The 20,284-nt window shown below is 46.0% G+C and overlaps 1 protein-coding gene across 2 annotated transcripts in view; it reads right to left on the bottom strand.

Moving 5' to 3' along the window:
- The window catches only part of MTOR (mechanistic target of rapamycin kinase), an 865,133-nt gene that overhangs the window by 490,713 nt on the left and 354,136 nt on the right, over positions 1-20,284 (bottom strand). For both annotated transcript variants that reach the window (XM_078642233.1, XM_078642234.1), the window contains 3 exons: positions 5,594-5,736; positions 4,015-4,177; positions 3,467-3,612 (listed from right to left, as the gene is read on the bottom strand). In XM_078642233.1, coding sequence (XP_078498359.1) covers positions 3,467-3,612; positions 4,015-4,177; positions 5,594-5,736 — 452 coding nt within the window. The remainder of the gene's footprint in view (positions 1-3,466; positions 3,613-4,014; positions 4,178-5,593; positions 5,737-20,284) is intronic.

Genomic DNA, 20,284 nt, shown 5'->3' with positions numbered 1-20,284 from the left:
TGAGCCAGAAGGCGGGGCTTTTGAAGCTGTGTTTCGGTCGCGGCTAAGACTTTTAGGCGATGTATTGACCGGAGCCTTGTGTGGAGGTGGAGGCGGGGTAGGGACTTTGGTACTCACGGTTTGCCCCGGTGTGATCTGGTCATCGGAGTCCGTTGGTCCTCTACGGTGACTATTTCCAGATCTTTGGAGCCCTCCACCTCTGGGAATTCATGTTTGTCGTCGAAAATGTTTTCCGGTTCTGGTGCCTTCCGCTGCATCTCTTGTCAAGCAGCTCTTCAGTTCCGGATAGTTTTCTTTGACTGGAACAGAGCACAAGCTGGACAGTGTTCTTCGTTGTGCCCCGGAGATAGGCACCTGTTGCATACTCTATGCTTGTCACTGTGTGGAAATTTGGATCTACGCTCTGGGCATTTTTTTAACGGGGTCCTTTCCATTAGCAGGAGGCCCACATGGCGTCGAAAAGGCCCAACGGCCCCCGTCGACGACCGGATAGAAGTGGAAGTGTTGTCGAGTCGAGGGATATCGAGCGGAAACAATACCGTCGAATATAGAAGGTTTTGGCCTTAGAAAGTTGGAAAACTTCGGTCCCGAAGTTGGAGTTGTCGAAGTACATCCAAACCCAATGGCAGAAAAAAAGAATCTGAAGATGGAGACGATGCCCATGCGCACTGTAGTCCAGGGGAGGAGTCATCTATCTCGTGATACTTCGAAGACTCTTCCAAGACAACAAAGTGCAAACATCCGGACCCAACACTAGCCGGCGATCTATGCTAAAATATGAATTCAGCAGCCCACATGCCTCGAACACTCAGTTTAATGATTTTTTAGTTTACTAATTAATATTTATTTTAATTGCCGAAGTCACTAGACATTTTTATAATTCTTCAGAATCTTGTAATAATTTTAAGTAATCAAAAACAATAAATTACTTACTCTTCCATTTCCCCCATTAATGCCTATCAAAACACCACTGTAGCCGAGCCTATTCCTTCCACACGCTAGGAGGGTTATTTTATTTTATTTTATTTGGTTCTCAGTGGGAGGGGTGTCCCCTGTACTCCGCATAAAATATTTCTTTGTAGCCCTGTCTACACCCAGAGATTCTGGTGAGAAGAGTTTCTGTATAAAGAGAGGATCTTGTCGGGCAGGTTTCGATCTTCTCACCATGCCGACTTTTACTCGGTCTTTAAAATTCTACGCATAGATTTCATGCATTGCCTTCAGCATGAGTAAGAACCCACTGGTCTTCTTTTTTTTGGAGGGTGTTTCAATATGGAGATCATCCTCCTCTTCCATTTGCAGAGCATCTTTGTGCTGCTGCTTAGCCCTAATTATAACCGGGAGGAATCTGAAGCAGCAGGTGGAGAAGCATTTACAAGGTAGGGCTCGAATGGCTCTTCCTTTTGTGCACCATCCCTATAGTCGTAACATGCATCCTTCTGCTTACACTGGGTCTTGGTATGGGGTCAGAGAGTTAGAACGTAAGTGCACTTCTTAATCATGCAGAGTGTAGAAAGTATTTCTGGCGGGTGGGGGGAGTTACTGCAGTACTTGTGGTACTTTTAAATTTCTGAAGAATAAGGTAGGACATGTGTTTCTCAAAAATGGCCTTTTCCACAGTACGCCTGTGTTTCCTTTTAAGAATGTATGGGAGATGTGTGGTTGTTGCTTAAATATACCCTATTTGTGGATCAATATTTATTGTAACCTGTAAGATGGCGGTGGTTGAGTTAATTCCCACCTGAGGGTGTACATTTTTGGAGGTCGATGCGTTCCTAGGTGTGGAGGCCTTTGTGGCCTTCAACATGTTATTTGATGTAAACTGGTCTGGGGCGAAGGCTGTTTTTGATGCTGAACTGTTGACAATATTGGGTGGTGTTGACCCTGCACGCTTTTTTGAAAAGTGTTTCATTGCTCAAGTCATGTGCTCTCTTTAATGCTGTCCCTTGGTAACAAGACAAGACACTATTTAAGGCCAATCTTTTTGGAAGATGGTTCTGTAAGAGGAGAGTGTCCTTGTGACACCAGGGGTTGATCCTTGATTACGAGGGATGAACTCTCATGTGTTGTTTTTTTCTGGGTCCAGGCTTTGCTGGGAATGCTACAGAATCTTGGTCTCTGGAGCCAGAGCCCTCTGGGGAAGTATCTACCAACCTCCGCACTTGGATCGGGCCTCAATACTACCAGGAGGCTCACCTGAATCTTCAATTCAAATACTTTAACAACTTCAGTGACTGTGCCAATTTCAGACTCAGATTGTTGATGCTGCATAAGGGTGTAGGGCACCCACCATCTGTCCGTTTGCTGATTTATAGTCTTTTTGCAATGAAGACATTGCATGCCAAGCAGGTGTTTTCGTGGTGGTCCTTTGGCAAGTAGAAGTTGCAGACCTGATTTTCGTCGAGCACTGACATTTGATCTTACAGTTAGGGCAGAATTTAAACAGAATGTTTTCAATAACTTTCCAGCGAAATTAGTTATTCTCATGGCTTTTCCATTCACTATCAAACACTCCCTACCCCTTTATCTCACTCATGCAGGTTCCTGCTTTCGCCATTTGCAGCAGTTTTTCCTTCTTTCTCTTCCCACTTCCCACTTTCTCCTTTGTCTTTTTCCCTCTCTTGCTCGCGGTCAATGTATGATGAGGAAAAGTAAATGCTGGTCCCCAAAAATGGGTGTCGTGGGTCTCACCGGCACAAATTAATCACTGGGGGTAGGACATTTGAGTCACCTCAAAACAGAAAACACTTCTTTAAAAAAAAAGCATGTGATCTACAACAGCGCATGATGCAGACCAACGTGAACCCAGTCCCACAAACCAAAACAAACTTTAAATGAGACTAAAATAAATGGTGTTATATTTTGTGTGTGTGCTTGCCCAAGAGTAAATTATTGATTTGGGAACTCCATTAACCCCTTCGGCGCGGATGACGAGCTGAGCTCGTCATCAGTTGCGCCGCTCGCACGCTGATGACGAGCTGAGCTCGTCATCTAACGCGGCTTTTTGAAAAAAAGCAGCGTAGCGCGAAAATCGCCGCAGCACGCATGCGGTTAAGCACCCAAAGTAAATACCCATTCATTGCTTTAAAGGTGACTTCCAAAGTGAAATCTTGAATTAACCTACCTTTGTAACAGTGGTTGAAACAGGTTTACAGTTGACAATGAACACTATAAACCACTCCGGGGAAAACTTTCAAACTACCCCAAAAATAGTCCATTAAATCATGGTAGGGTAAGTTCCTAAAGTACTGCAAGAGCAATTGCTTAAGCTGCCCCATCAAAAACTCCTCAAATATCAGCAAAGTTAGTGCTTCACACTCCCCCAGAGGCTAGTAAACACTGTAATATGCTGCAGGCAACACCAAATTGGACTACCATTGTTAGTGCTCTGGCTGTAAAGCACAAAAAGCTTGTAAAGCACAGGACACACTCACAAGATACGTTTATATCAGTGAGATGCACCTACCTGATGAGAGCCTCAAGGATAGGGGGACTAGGTCCCTTCTGAAACTCCAGCTCCTTGTAATGCAGTGCCTTAGCATAGGCTCGACACTTGGCTGCTCTCTCCCCCAGAAGCACGATGCCATTGTCGTCTCTCAGAGGAAGCGGGCCCTACAGGGAAATGTGTTATAGGCATCAGCATCACAGAAGATCTACTGTACACCTCAATCCACTTTCTGCTTCTTGACAGGAATCCTCACACCCTAGAACCATCATTCCCTCGAGCCACACCAAACCTCACATTCTCTGCCCCGAGTTTACCAAAGTTTCTGCTCTCCTGCATTTGTCCTCCCTTGTCCAGACACACCCACATGTGCACCTTCCACCCTACACAAGTTCCATTACCATACGTGTCTTACTCCTCCCGCTTGAGCTCTCTTCCAGTCTCTTTGCACATCTGTTGCCCTTGTTGTTTAGTTCAGCTACTAAATCACCCCACTTCTCTCTTTGTTTTTCTTCAGTCCTTTCCCTTCAAACATTCCGTACTACCCCACGGCACTCGCTTCAGCTCACCTTGTCACTGTGCTCCATGAATTCAGCCAGGTTCAACAGGGTCTGTGTGACCTCAGCGATATCCTGCGAGGTCAGGGCAAGCTCGATGCTGCGGATCAGCTCGTCCTGTTGATCCTCATTAAGTTCTGACCAGCAGGAGAGGAAGGCAGCATTGAATAGGTCCCTGCAATTAAGAGATACATGTTCAAGAACCAGTGGAGGCTGGAGGAACCTGGGAGTGTAACAACAGTCGGAAGAAGGGGGGAAAGGAGGCAACTGAAGAGGTGTTTGCATACAGAAATCTAATAGTACTGGTAGCCAGGAGCAGAGGGGAGAGGGCTATGTACTCATAAAGGAGAAGAGAAAGGCAGCATTTAAAAAGACTACGCTGAGGAGAGCTCCACGAGAGCAGTATCAAAAAAGGCTATGCTTAGGAAAGACCCACAGGTCCAATTCAACATTCCGGGCCCGATTCACAGAACTAATCTGAGACAAAATCCTAAACTTACTACTTTTGGTATTCACAGAAGGCACTTACTACTTTTGGTATTCACAGAAGGCACTTACTACTTTTGGTTAAACTTACTAATTTTGGTATTCACAGAAGGCATTTAGTAGTATAAGGACAATCTGGTAGCTTTGGAAAGCATAAGTTATCATACAGCTGTGGGGAGTGGTTTTAAATATAGTTGTGGGGGCAAAAATCCACCTATAGCTGGGAGTACACATCCAGTTAAAATGGTGAGGTGGTCACAGTCCCACAACTGTGATGGAAAGTTTAGACAGCAATGGGAGAAGAGAGACAGATGCGCACACACACACAGGCGGACACACTTCCTTCAGCACCATAGTCGTTTTCTGCCAGTTATTGAGGGGACATTCACTGACAAATTTGGAGGACATCATTGGCACAGCTGTGGAAGGACAATCACACACAAATACTGTAGGATGTAAGACCAAACACCAATAATGTATTTATTTATTTATTTTGAAAGTTTTATATAGCGCGAACAAGATCTTTGCAGATATCAGAGCGCTTTACAGACGAAAGGAGCAACCTGTGAGTAAATAACAATTGGGGTGAGGAAGGTATAATAATAGACCTGTAGCTAAATAAATATTTGATAAATAAATTTCCCCCATGCAAATGATGATTCTACTCAAAGAGAAACAGCCTCCAGTCTATGATGGAATACTCAAAACATGTGAGTGAGGGTACCCAGAGTCAACTGTGCTGCAAGGCCTAATGGCAAAACAGCACTATACAAATCTCTGCTAACAGCATATTTTGACAAATTGCTCTGTGGGGAAATATCCATTCACAGTTATGTGGGGGACATTCACAAAAAGCTGTTGGAGTCAAGACAGACAGACACGCAAACCAAAACTCATGTATTGGGTAAACATTAACAAAGATGGGGGTGTATGGCAGAGGGGTGCACAATGACAGCTGTGGAGTTTTAAACATGCTTTAGGAATGTGACCTCCATGGGGGGAGAATTCAAATCTTGTACATGGGTCCCATATACCACAAACCATGCAAACAAGGGCTGGGGTGTCTGATGGAGGGCAGCTTTATAAAGGTCGGGGATTTCATTACCTTGCTAGTGGTGTGTGCGCCTGTGCCAAAGACCAGCAGGAGCGCAGTGCAGGAGAGGAAGAATCCTTCAGCAGCTCCACACTCAGACGTCGGAGCCACTCCAGCCAGTCATCTTTGGAAACCCTTCTAGCAGCACCCCAGGCCTAATAAAGAATACAGGTGACAGACACATTTTCAGAGAACAAGCGACATATCTCTCCTGATGCGATCACAAACACACAAATTACAGGCAAGGTATGAGAACAGGTGGCACCTCTAGAATAGTCAATTTTCTGTGGTCTTGCATGGACCTCACATTAGCAATGGGCTTGGGTGACGGCACTCCATATGGATGGACACCCTGCCCAATCAATATGGATCCGATAAACACTAAGGAAGCATCTTCCCTGAGTGAGCCACACACAAGAGGGAAGTGGACTGATGCCGGTGCCCCCCAACCACCTGAGGTTGACATGAGAACCTTGAGAGACCAGATTGGAAAGATCACATTTGGTGCAGCTGTGCTGCAGAGGAGACTCTGGGGAGGACATCTGCCAGGGAGTGTGAAGGAGGAACAATTTAGAGCAAGAGTGGCTGATCACTCAAAGGTAACAGAGTATCAGTCACCAAGCTCGAGTTGGAGTAGCATGGATTTTCCTGGAACACTGAAGGTTCCTTTAATCATCGGGATCCCTCTATACACAGTGTGGGGCACCTGATTATGCCACTAAAAAGTCCCCTAAAGAAGGTAAACACAGGCCTTCCAAGCACAAGAGAGAGACCTCTTTTCCCCAAAGGCCCTGGCATTCAAAGAGCACCAGGACAGATACTGTGAGGAGCGCTTACCAGTGGATTGAAACAAAAATATCCTCACAGGAAGGAACGCTAGATGACATGAAAGGGAGAGTGTTGAAAAACTAGAAGGTTGAGAGCAGTCTTGATCAGCATGCCGCAGAAGCAGAGAAAAACGGAAAGAATGAGGACACTGACCAGAGAAAGCATTTTGAAGAGTGGGAATTGACTTACAAGTGAATATTGAGTACCTTGAGAATTAAGTGAGAGGATGCGCCTCTGAATCTTAGTTGTACCCCAATAGAAGGATTTGAAGGCCTGAAAAGGAAAATGCTACTTACCAGTATGCATCTGTTCTTGGCATGCTGAGCTGCAGATTCACACACTGTGCATAGATCGCCATCTGGTGTTGGGCCCGGATGTTTGCACTTTGTTGTTGTCCTGGAAAAGTCTTTGGAAGTCACAAGATAGGTGACTCCTCCTTTGGACTATAGGGCCCATGGGCATCGGCTCCATCTTCAGATTGTTTTTTTGCCAGTGAGGAAAATGATGGAGTTTTGTGAGGAATAGAAAATATGCCTATGTATGCTGTACCTAAATAAGATAATACTGGAACAGATAAAGGTATGCAGGTGGGCGTGTGTGAATCTGCAGCTCTACATGCCAAGAACAGATGCATACTGGTAAGTAGCATTTTCCGTTCGAGGCATATGAGCTGCAGATCACACACTGTGCATAGATTGTATAGCAGTACTCCACCCTTGCGGCGACCATTAGTATCTGTTGCAGTTGTTTGAAACAGTGTTTGAGTACAGCCTCACCCACGCTAGCTTGTTGCTTCGCTTGCACATCTACACAATAGTGTTTTGTGAATGTGTGCGGTGTAAACCGTGTACCTGCTTTGCAGATGTCATCTATGGGAATGTTCCCTAAGAAAGCCATTGAAGCCCCTATTTCCCTAGTAGAATGGGCTTTAGGGGGAATAGTTCATGTATGTTTTGCTTTTTGATAGCAAATTTGTATGCATTTGACAATCCACCTTGCAATTCCAGTTTGTGATATAGGATTGCCTTTATGTGGTGGTGAGAAGGATACAAAAAGTTGTTGAATTTTGCAAAAAGGTTTTATTCTGTCAATATAATAAAGGAGTGCTCTTTTAACGTCTAGCATATGAAGAGCTCTTTCTGCAACTGTTTGTGGTTGCGCGAAAAATATTGCCAACTCTACAGACTGGTTGAGATGAAAAGGAGAAATTACTTTTGGAAGGAATTTTGGGTTTGTTTTGAGAACACTTTATTATGATGGAGTTGTAAAAATGGTTCTTGAATAGTAAGTGCTTGAAGCTCACTGACTCTTCTAAGAGAGGTAATGGCTACTAGGAAAGTGACTTTCCATGTGAGAAACTGCAATTCACATTTGTGCAGGGGTTCGAATGGAGGACCCATGAGTCTTGTGAGGACAATATTTAAGTTCCACACAGGTGAGGGTGGTACTCTTGGTGGAATTATTCTTTTGAGTCCTTCCATAAAGGCTTTGATGGCAGGTACTCTGAATAGTGACAAATGTCTGTTTTGTAAGTATGCTGCTATGGCAGCAAGGTGTAACCCTATAGATGTTTATGCTAGGTTAGACCTTTGTATATGTAACAGGTAACCTATGATGTGTTGGATTTACACATCTAAGGAATTGACATTGTTATAGTATATAACAAATGTTTTCCACTTGGCTGCTTAGCAAGCTCTAGTGGTGGGGCGTCTAGCTTCTTTGATAACATTCATGCAATCAGGGGGAAGGTTAAGGTAACCGAACTCTAAGACTTCAGGAGCCAGATCACTAGGTTGAGCTGCGCTGGATCTGGATGTCTGATCTCTCCATGGCTCTGAGTTAAGAGGTGTAGTTTTTGGTGCGGGACTACAGAGAGTTCCAGTAACGTGGTGTACCACGGTTGTCTGGCCCACGTTGGAGCAACCAGGATGAGAGTCAGTGAGATTTGATGCAGTTTGCGCACCACTAGTGGAATGAGCGGGAGAGGCGGAAAAGCGTACGCAAATCTGCCTGACCAATTCATCTATATCGCATTGCCTTTGGACAATGGGTGTGGATACCTGGCGTCGAAGTTTGGGCATTTGGCGTTTTCGTGGGTTGCGAACAGATCTATGTGTGGGTGTCCCCACAGCTGGAAAAATGAAGAACTTGCAGATGCAGTTCCCACTCGTGAGTCTGTTGTGTGTGACGACTTAACAGATCTGCTATGCTGTTCTGGACTCCTGGAACGTGTTGGGCTAGGAGAAAAATGTTTTGAGGAATGGCCCATTTCCACATACTCTGTGCTTGGTGGGAGAATTGCAGAGAGTGTGTCCCGCCTTGTTTCCGTATGTAGTACATTGCTGTCATATTGTCTGTGCGGACTAGGACAGACTTGCCCAGAATGTGTTTCTGGAAGGACTTTAATGCTAGGAATATGGCTAGCAACTCTAGGTGATTGATGTGGAGTAACCTTTGTTGGGGTGTCCATGTGTCCTGTATGGTATGATGTAACAGATGATCCCCCCCGGCCGGAGAGCAATGCATCTGCTGTTAGCACTATCTGTGGAACCGGCTCGATGAACAGTTGCCCTTTGGAAAGGTTTTTTGTGTTCCACAACTGCAGAGAGCGATGCGTGCAACCGTCCACCAACACCAGATCTGTCAGCTGACCTTGAGCCTGGTTCTACTGACGCGCTAAACATTCCTGTATGGGACGCATTTGGAGTCATCCGTGAGGGACTATGAATATGCACGAGGCCATCATCCCTATTATTTGCATGACCACTCTAGCTGGGAGAGAGAGTGTTCCAGTTGAAATTTGTGACTAGGCTTTGTATGCTTGATATCCTGGCTGGACTGGGATATGCAAGTGCCTTTAAGGTATTTATTGTTGCCCCTAGGTATTGTTGTATGTGGGATGGCTGCAGGTGAGACTTGTTGGTTTATGGTAAACCCCAAGTCGTGAAGCAGTTGGATTGTAGTGTGAGTATTTTGTATGCACTGTCTGTAAGACTTGGCTTTTGTGAGCCAGTCGTCTAGTTAGGGGTAGACATGGATATGTTGCATTCTTAGATGAGCTGCAACTACTGCTAGATGCTTGGTGAGGACTCTGGGTGCTGTGGTGACTCCGAATGGGAGTACCTTGAACTGGTAATGCTGACCATCCACTACAAACCTGAGATACTTTCTGTGAGAAGTGTGAATGGGGATATGGAAGTAGGTGTCCTTGAGATCTAGAGTTGCAAGGAAGTTGCCTTGTGCCAGCAGAGGAAGAACCTGTTGAAGCGTGACCAAGTGAAAGTGGTCCGACTGTATGTACAGGTTTAGGGTTCTGAGGTCTAGGATGGGTCTTAAGAGAGCCGTCCTTTTTTGGAATGAGGAAGTACAAGGAGTAAAGCCCTGTGTTTTGCTGATGCAGGGGTACCGGTTCTATTGTGTGCTTTTGCAGAAGGGAGATGACCTCCTGTTTTAGCAGTGATAAATGATTCAGTGACATTTGGCGCTGCCTGGGTGGTATGTTTGGTGGGGTAGAAGTGAGTTCTAGACAGTAACCTGTTTGAATGATTTGTCTCACCCACCTGTCTGTGGTGATGTTGGTCCAGACAGGAAGGAACTGTTGTATCGTCCCCCCGACAGAAGTGGAATGGTCCGGGGGGAGCGGAGGGATGTCATTGGGCAGAGGTTGAGGCAGATCTGGTATAGATGGTTTTGCCTCTACCCTTATTATTGTTGCCTCTGTAACCTACGCTTTGTAAGAGGTGGAGGGGTTGTCTGAGGAGTAGCCTCTGGAGGTGCCTTTGTAAAAGAAACAACGAAAAGAACGTCTGGGAGCTTGCGATTGCAAGGCTCCCATTGATTTGGCTGTGTCTGTGTCTTTCTTAATTGTTTCAAGTGAAGAATCTACATTAGGTCCAAACAAATATTCTTGGTCGAATGGCTGGTTTAAAATGGAAGTTTGTACTTCAGGTTTAAAACCTGAAATGCGTAGCCAAGCATGTCTACGCAAAAGTACACTTGTGTTGACTGCTCTTGAGGCAGCATCTGCTACGTTAAGGGCGCAACGAATGGAGGTGTTAGTGATAATTTTACCCTCCTGTATCAGATCATTGGCCCTATTTTTATATTTGTATGTGCCCTATCATACCTGGATAACAAGGCTTGAGATTTGGCGATACGCCATATGTTAGCTACTTGTGACGCTATTCTTTTTCCGGAGGTGTCTAAAAGTTTTTGACTCTTTATCAGGGGGTGGAGCATCCCCTGACGTTAGGGAGTTGGCCCTTTTTCTAGCCTTAGACACTACTAGTGATTCTAAAGGTCCTGGTCCTTTAATATAGGCTGGGTCTCCATGGGCAGCTTTATACTTTTTTTATCGAGTCTGGGGTTAACTCTAGCCCTCACAGGATTTTTAAACACTTCAGGTGCATGCTTGATGACCCCTGTTAGCATTGGTAAAATAGAAGTGGACCTTTGTGAAGTGTCAAAAGTGTCCATGAGGAAATCCTCATCTATAGGGTCTGTGTGTAAGCTAACCCCGTGGTATTGAGGAGCTCTATGAAGTAGCTGATTAAAACCTGTTGTGTCCTCCAGAGGGGAAGGCCTAGAGGGATATATGTCCTCCTGTGGAAAATTAGGAACATCGGGTGCATTGTAATCATCCCAGGGATCAGGAGAAGATGGTAGACTATGATTCCCTGGTGGTTCCTCATGTGCATCCTCTTCCTCATCAGATGTGTCATCATCATTCCCTGGTGGAGATGGTGTAGAAGAATGATGTGGTGGGGGAGAAGGTGGAGGAGGTGGTGGAGAAGGTACCCTGAGGGGAGATGTGGCAATGTCCCTCTTTTTAGGTGGTGGAGCCTGTGGAGGCGTATCCATGGTCTCTTTTTCGAGCTAAGGATGAGCTGACCAGTTTTAGGGTCTTTTAGAAGAGTTTTTTGTCGAGGGTCTGGTGTAAAAAGCTCTTCTGATGGAGGCAGATCTTTCGGCACCGACTTTCTTGGTTCGGTAGACTTTGGTATGGAGTGCGGTACGGTTTTGTGGTCTTTTGGCTTGGAGCCATGATGTTTAACAGTCTCTGTCGTTGGTTGTGGAACCGGTAGTTTTTTTTGGTTCCAAGGCCTTTTTCGGCTCCGAAGGGCATGGCTCCGAACTTTTGGGGAGCGGTTTCTTGCTCGGCTCCGAGTGTTTTTTCGGAGTGGATGGGTCGGTGCTTATAGATTAAGGTGCCGAGTGCTTGGATGTGGAGGCAGCGGCCGGCACGGAGGAGGCTTCTTTTTCGGTGCCGGTGACCGGGTATCGGTACCGGTGGCAGACTGCCTTGAGCCCGAGTCGCCTGAAGGCTTAATAGGCTTCTTTGCCGAGCCCAGGGGCCTGAGAAGCAGTGTCTCAGTGTGCACCTGGGCCCGAAGGTGAAGGTGTGACCAAAGCCTTTTTCGAAGGTGTATGGAGGGAGTGAGGGTCGACGTCTTTACTTACGACCCGCTGCGCAGCAGGAGCGATTTCTTCGATGTCGAATTCCTCCGCTTCGGAGTCGCTGCCGAGGATTTGTTTGACCTTCTCGTATTCTGGTACATCAACGCCCTCCTGGAAAATGTCGTCGGGATGGAAGTCGAGGAGCGAGCCATTTTCCTCCGAGCTCAACGATCTCGAATAGTCTTCTTGGAGTGGAAGGAAGCACAAGCTGAACAGTCTCTGGCCTCGTGCTCTGGAGAAAGGCAGAGGTTACACACCTCAAGCAGATCGGTGTGGGGAAACTTCGACCCACATTGAGGACACTTTTTGAATGGAGTCCTTTCCATAAGCCAGATACGAAGGCCCAAGTGGGCCCGAAGGCCTTCGTCGATGATTGGAATGGAGGACTTCAAAGTTGGAGAGATGCGCGACGACTAGGAACCGCGATCGATAAGAATACCGTCGAACGGGTTAAGGATTGCGCGTCGAAAGTAGAATCGGTAATGGGTCCGAACTGGAGCGCGAGAAACACATCCGAGCCCGATGGCGGAAAAAAACAATCTGAAGATGGAGCCGATGCCCATGCGCACTATAGTCCAAAGGATGAGTCACCTATCTAGTGACTTTCAAAGACTTTTCCAGGACAACAACAAAGTGCAAACATCTGGGCCCAACACAATCTGAAGATGGAGCCGATGCCCATGCGCACTATAGTCCAAAGGATGAGTCACCTATCTAGTGACTTCAAAGACTTTTCCAGGACAACAACAAAGTGCAAATGTCCGGGCCCAACACAGATGGTGATCTATGCACAGTGTGTGATCTGCAGCTCATATGCCTCGAACAACAACTTACTTACCTTTGGTAACACTCTTTCTGGTAAAGATTCTATTTAGCCCACACATTCCTCACCTTTTGAATATTACCCAGGCGTCACACTGGATCCGGAAGCTTTTCAGCAGTACCTCGGCCCCCCATCAGGTGGTGAAGTGCATCAAGGCTGTCTGTGCCCTGATATACAAAGCCCTAAGAGTTAATCAGTTGTGACAAGTGTGCAGATTCCTAGACTTGGGATCTTACTAATGGCTAGCGTCCTATCACAGAACAGGGATGACAGGAGAGTCTGTGAGGAATCTGTGGATAGACAGAGTCTCTACAAAAAGACATAGGGCCAGATGTAGGTAGCGAAATACCGGTCGGTAACGGCCGAAAATCGGTGAATTTCCCGTTACAGACCGGTATTTAGCCCTTCCTAATGTAGGAGGCTGTATTTTACAGATTCCTTATTTTAAGGAATCGGTAAAATACCGATTCCTTATTTTAAGGAATCGGTAAATTACCGAATCCTTAAAACCTATGTAGGTAGCACTTAAGTGAGGGCATTTTTACTTTAAGAATTCATTATTTACCACCTACTACAAGTTGGTGGTAAACATCGAATACCTTTAAAAAAGCAATAATTTGCTTTTTTCAAAGTGCCATGTGGCAGACATACATGCCCTTGCGCCACAAGTGCACACATGCACGATTCAGGGGTGCAACAGGTTGTCAATGTGACACCCTGCCACCCTTGAATATGCTCCCGCTATTACAGATTCTGTAATACCGAAGCGGTAATAGTGAATGGCTTCCCATTCATTCCTATGGGCCTCCAGGCCCATAGGAATGAATGGGAAGTTATTCCTTATTACCGAATCGGTATTACCTATTCGGTAATAAGGAATAGTACAGAATCTGTAAATTGTACAGATTTTTTATCTACATCATATTTACCGATTCCTAAATACCAAATCGGTCAAATTCGGTATTTAAGAATCGGTAAATTGAGATTAGCTACATCGGGCCCCAAGTTACTTGCCTTTGGTAACGTTCTTTGTGGTAGAGACTATCTAGCCACAGATTTCGCACCTTTTGAATACAACCCACATGCTAGCCTGGACCCAGGAACTTTTCAGCAGTACCTCAGCGCTCCATCTGGTGGCTCGTGTGGCTCCACATTGAAGCCGTTCCATTCAGGAAATGACATGCGGAGCCTATGGAGACCCCACCCTTGCACGCTGATGTCAGTCGCTTTTGAGGTTGTCCACACCCCCAGACACAGAGCCCACAAGAGCAAATCGGTTGGAACCAGTGTGCCGATTCTTAGACTTGGGATCTTATTAGCGGATAGAGTTCAATCACAGAATTGGGAAGATGGGAGGGTTGGTGAGGAATCTGTGGCTAGATAGTCTCTCTACCTGAAAGAAAGAAAGTTATAAAAGGTAAGTAACTTGTTTTTCTGATGGACTCCTTAGCTTTGAATGGATGCCAAAATATCTATTTGGAGCCAGGTAGGTACATGGACTACATAGACAAAATGCCCTCTCTGACTGTTCAGAAAATAGTACTTTGTGAACGTATGTAGGGTCGCTCATGTGGCTACCTGGCATACGTATAGGAGAGGGACTCTGCGTGCTAACGCAGTGGTAGGAGCTTTGGCCTAGGTAGAATGAGAATTCCGTCCATCCAGAGGCTGTTTTTTAGCCACTGCGTAGCAGATCTTAATGCAGAGCACGATCCAGCGGGTGATGGTTCTCTTCTGCACTGCCTTACCTTTTATCTCTCCAGGGAACCAGACAAAGAGCCGATCGTCCACACAATGTTCTTTGGTACGATAAATGCAAAAGCTGAGCACTCCTTTGAGATCAAAGAGATCATGCCTGTATTCCTCTAGAGGTTCAGGTGGAGCACAGAATGCCAGCAGGATGATAGTTTGACCGACATGGAACAGCGTCATAACTTTTAGTAACCGCAGACCCAACCTGTCTAGGAAGTAGGTAGCGTATGGTGGATTGACACAAAGAGCCTGAAGCTCACTTCTACCTCGTGCCAAGGTGATGGAGATCAGGAACATAATCTTAATAATAAGCCTTAAGGGACAGCTGAAAGCGGCTCGGAGTGCACATCAAATAGAAGAGAACGGGGTAATATATGCTGTCGCACTTTCAAGAAGTGCATCACAACTGGAGAATTAAACAACGTGGGCTGAAAGGGCCGAAATATAACTCTTGACCATGCCCAAAACAAAGCCTTGCCTGGCCAAAGACAAAACAAGCAACAGGCCTTCAGATAACTTGGCCTGGAGCAGATCATACGTGAGCTGCACTAAACCACAAATTTATCCCAGTGACAGGCGTATACAGTTTTTGTCGAAGGAAGCCTGTCTGCCAAGATGACAACCACCACCTCCAGAGGAATGTCAGAAATGTTCAGCTGCCGCTGCTCAATCTCCAAGCATGAAGATGGAGATTGAGAAGCTCTGGGTGCAGAACCTAGCACTGCTGCTGCAACAGCAGGTCCTCCCAGAGCCTGATCAGAGGATATATGCTCAACCCCAGGAGATGTGGTTACCGTACACTCCATCCACAAATCACAGGCCACTAGGACGACTTGGGCCCAGTTGGTCCTGATCTTCTTTGGAACTTAGAGCAAGAGTGGGCTCGGGGGAAAGGAATGTAGGAGTCCTGAGTTCCACTTGAGACACAACGTGTCACTGAGCGAGAGACGCCTTGGAACCTTCAACACACCGAAGTGCTGACATTGCGCAGTCCCAGCGATGGGGAATAGATTGAGCCATGGTTATCCTCATTTGCAGATGAGTCCTTGCACCACCTTAGAGTGCAATTGTCACTCGTGATCTGGTAGGCACCGACAGCTGAGTTAGTCCGCCCAGGTATTCAAAGGGCCAGTCAGTTGGTTCGATACCAGGAAAGTTTCCTGGCAGTCCAGCCATTTCCAGAGGCACAGCATCGCCTTTCACACGTCCGAGACCCCGCCCTGTATGCAGCAATACCACATGGCAGTGGTGTTGTCCATGAGAACCTGAACCAGCGTCCCATTAAATGGACGGAAGGAAGGTTTGCAGCACCAAGCGGATGGATCTCCGCTTCAGCGGGCTGAGGTGAAGCTGGGACTCCTACAGAGACCACGCCCTGTTTGTTGCAATACCACATGGCAGTGGTATTGTCCATAAGAACCTGAACCAGCCTTCCGTAAAATGGACGGAAGGAAGGTTTTCAGCACCAAGAGGATGGATATCCGCACAAGCAGGCTGATGTGAAGCCGGGACTCCAACGGAGACCAGAGGCCTCTGATCTCCATATCTCCCATATGGCCGCCCCTACCCAGAGGTAATGAATTGGTACCACTTCAGATCCCACTGCAGAGCTTGCCTATGTCACCTGGAATGCTTGACCAGCAGGATATAGGAGGCCATCAACTCAGGTAACCTCAGAGTCTACCTTACTGAAATCCAGGATCGAGCTTGAAAGATCATAGCCTGAATGCTCTGGACTCTATTTCCCAGGGGAAAAGCACAAAATTAAACACCGTCCAGAATGGTTCCGATGAAATGGAGTGTCTGAGAAGGAGTCAGGTGTGACTTTGGCAAGTTGATAGTGAACCCCATGGATGACATGTGGTTTATATTATTCTGGAGTTGGTTGAGACTACCATGAACAGTCAGTTGGCGAGGTGCAGGAAGAATAGCACCCCTGACCTCCGAAGTTGTGCTGCCACCAGCGCAATCACTTTTGTGAACACACACGAGGGGCAGTGGTGAGAGTAAGGAGAACACTGCAAACTGAAAATGCTCCAGTCTCACAACAAACTGAGGTACTGCCGGTCAGCCCCAGGACAGGTATATGGAAACAGGTGCCCTGCAGGTCCAACGCCACCATCCAGTCTCCAGGGTAGATAAGGCCTGGGCATGGGTGAGCATTTTGAATTTCTGCTTCAGGAAGAAAGCGTTATGAGGGAGCAGGTCCAAAATAGGCTGCAGGCCACCATCTTTTTTTTTTTACACCAAAAAGTAGCAGGAATACCAATCATGTCCAACTTCTGGTGCAGGCAACCTCTAAACAGCCCCTTTGGCTAAAAAAGCTTGTACTTTCCGCCGCAAAATGAAGACACTGTCCTTCGTCAGACACTGGGGGGGATGGTGGAAGGTGCTGTGGGGAAGAAAGAGGGTAAGGCATAGCCCATTTAAACATCTGTAGAGCCCATCTATCCAATGTTCTTGCCCACCAACCTGGGAAGAAACAGTGGATTCTGCCTTTCACAGGGTGGCTGTGCCCCTGTAAGTGCATGCTAAAGAGGTCTGGCAGGTGGGGATGCAGGGGACGTAGTAGACTGGCAGCTAGTTCACCTTGGCCGAAAGAGCGGTGGGCACCACAGGCTCCACTGACTGCAGAACGGCTGGGTTCCTTGTGAAGGCTGGACATGCGGACGGTATGGGCACCGAGGCAAAAGCTGCGAAAGGAGCAGTGGAACTGTGACGGTTGGCGAGGTGTGGCAGACAAGCACAGACAGAGCACGCAGTTGCTGGTTACTGCTGTTCATGTCCTGTAGCATTTAGTGCTGTTTTCTTAGCGCAAAATGCATCCCTGGGCCTATTTTGCATGTGAGGGTGCATTTTGTACTTTGAGAATAGCTCTAAATGCTGGTTCATGTTTACCACGTAATTATGCATAATCAAGAGTACATTTGCAGTAATTACGAGTAATTACGCTAGAGAGAATGACGCCAGTTACACCCACGCTTACTTGCTTGCCAAACATTTTCACCTGCTTTGATTCCCTGTCCAGGGAGTGGTAGGGAAGGTGTGGGGTTAGATCTGCTTGTGGAGGCTTGGAGGAAGTGTGTTGGGAGAGAAAACCAGGGTCGACTGGAGCACAGCAATAGCGTCTGGCAATTTGTTGATTGTGCATGGGACCAGAATAAGAAACTGACGTCAGCGAGCAGGGTTAGCACCTTTATAGGTGCCACCCCTGCACATAATTTCCTGGTGGGTTGCAGAGTTTCCAGATCAAGTCTGATGCCTGGGGAATATTCAAAATGCGAGGAATCTGCAGCTGGAAGTCTCTAAGAGAAGCATTCCTGTAAGTATGTCTGCAAAGCTAGGTAATGGGAGCTGAAGCTAGCATGCACGTATAGATTGTGAGATGCAGCAGGCTTCCTAAGAAGGGCTTTCAGGCATTTGAACTTGGATGCTCTCTAGCAAAAAACAACAACAAAAATGTTTAAAAACATATTGTATTTGCCTTTTCCCTCTAATTTGAGTAACAGTTTTCAAATGGCTGGAGAAGGACACATTGCTTCATCGGACTCTCACACATGCCTACTAACATAGATCATGTCAGTGATACGGACCTTCTCCCGAACAGCATCTGTCATTGTCAGTCATCACATGGAACCAGGTCTATATTTCACAGAACACTTTAAGGGAAATGGTGACGTGGAATAAAGGCTGCCCTAATATGTCCTGCACTGCCCTATCATACTTATGTGATCATGTTGCTTAGGTGAAGTCTCCCTCCTTCCCTTGCTATAGTACTCTCAATGTCACACAGTGACTGCTGTGCAGAAAAGGGACACAGCTACAGGTGATGTGCCACAAGCTGCTGGTTGCAGCTACTCTCTTTAGTCATCACAGTTCTAGAACGTATTGGGCATAATATCTTTCAGACCTCTACAGGGTCAAATCTGCATCCACTACAATCATTGACTCTTTGCAAGGTTCTGATATTCTTGCAAGCTCTTCTGCTAATGCTCCCTTTGAGCAGCTGTACAGGAGTGGGTATTCTCATGTTAAGTTACCTCATATTTACAACCTTTACTGCAAGGTCTGTGGGTAAACACCAACACGAGTGACACAATCTTGTATTAAACTGCCACCCAGACATTTGTTTCCTGGCAGGTATTTGGTTACCTCGTAACCAGTGACTTATTCATCTTGAATCTTGCCATTTCTGGTTGCTTAAACATCAAGACAAGAGCCAGGTGCTGGGGATTGGGAGAGGGGGTTGAGGTACAGTGGTATTTTACAAAAATACCTTGCTAATCACTATCCCATCTATTTAAACATGTTCTTCTAACTTGGAATTTCTAGTCTATAATCTGGAAATATCACCTCCACAATCCTCGACATATCTACTCTGATATCACTTCTCAAGCAGAATCTGAGAATAACTAAACAGACTTTTAGAGTTGATGAAGTACTTAGCAACCAGAATCTCCTCAGTTTTAGGTTTTGGGGACTTCAATCTTTGGTTAGATGACTTCACAGACACTCTTGCCAATAATCTTATGCCTGCATTATCTGAAATGGATCCGATCAATGGGTTAAAAGAGCCACACCCACAACGCGATGATTGTATGCCATATGTTTCAAACACCAGCATTTACATTCAAATTAATTACGTTTGTGATTGGGTGTAACCATTTGTTAATTACCATCTAAAAACGATTTACAAAGCTCACCCAAAAATCCCTCTCAAAATTCTAGTGTCATAATACACAAGCTCTATGGATCCTAGATCCCTTACCTCTGAAAGAGCATTCATATAAACTATAAATTGAGTTAACATAGCTTAAAGGGTCTTGTTTTGAACTTCTGGATACGTTTGTTCCTCTACAAAAAATGTCACTCCTGCCAAACTGTGGAGCAGAAGGAATATGTTTACTTACCTTGTAAGCATCTATTCCTTCATAAGGTGGTAGCACCCTTCCAGCTTAACCAAACCATTGAGCTCCCGGTCTTTTTTCCCCTCAGCCAGACTCGGCGGTGGAGAGGGCCCTCACACCCTCGATGTCAAGAGTGTCCTCATGTATTACATTGGCAGGACCAAGTACTTTGGCAAAACATAGCAACTTTTTGTTGCTTTTACCAAAGCTCAAACAGGGCACGCACCATTAAAGGAGCACATAGCCAGATGGATTGTCATATGTATCCAAACCTGCTACATTAAGGCTGAAGTTTGCCTTCCTCACCCAGGCCACGTTCTACAAAGAAAAAACGAGCACTATGGTGTTCCTTAGACATATCCTCAAAGCTGATATCTGTAAGGCAGTTACAAAGTCCACTCCACACATGTTTACCAAGAACTACTGTGTGGATGTCTTAGCACGCCAACAAACTAGAGTTGGTCAGGCTCTTCTAATAACTTTGTTTCAGTCTTCTGAAACATCCACCAGCTAGCCACCACTTAGGGGAGTACTGCTTTAAAGTCTATGCAGGGCATGTGTACCTACACATGCACAGCCACACATGCTAAGAGCGGAATAGGTTACTTAACCTGTAAGCATCTGTTCGCAGAATGTAGTGCTGTAGATTCACATGCGCCCACCCTCCTCCCTGAAAGCCTTTGGTTGTTGCAGATGTACATTGTTTCACTTGAACTCTTTGTATATAACTTATTACATGGTCCCCAAACTGGGTCTAGAAACAGCGTGGCCGCAGAGACAAGCATCTTGTTTGCACCTATCATCTATCAACTAATCAAACGCTGCTTCACTGAATGTTATTTACTTACAAACCTGAAGAATGGCATTATCAGCCCCTTCCTAAGAAAAAAAACCTTTGACCCTATTATCTTGTTTAATGCCTCCAGATTCTGGCAA

Source organism: Lissotriton helveticus, chromosome 5_1 (assembly GCF_964261635.1).
Source record: "Lissotriton helveticus chromosome 5_1, aLisHel1.1, whole genome shotgun sequence".
Taxonomy (NCBI): Eukaryota; Metazoa; Chordata; class Amphibia; order Caudata; family Salamandridae; genus Lissotriton; species Lissotriton helveticus.
Note: the sequence above shows the minus strand (reverse complement) of the source record. Positions and strands in the feature narration are given on the sequence as shown.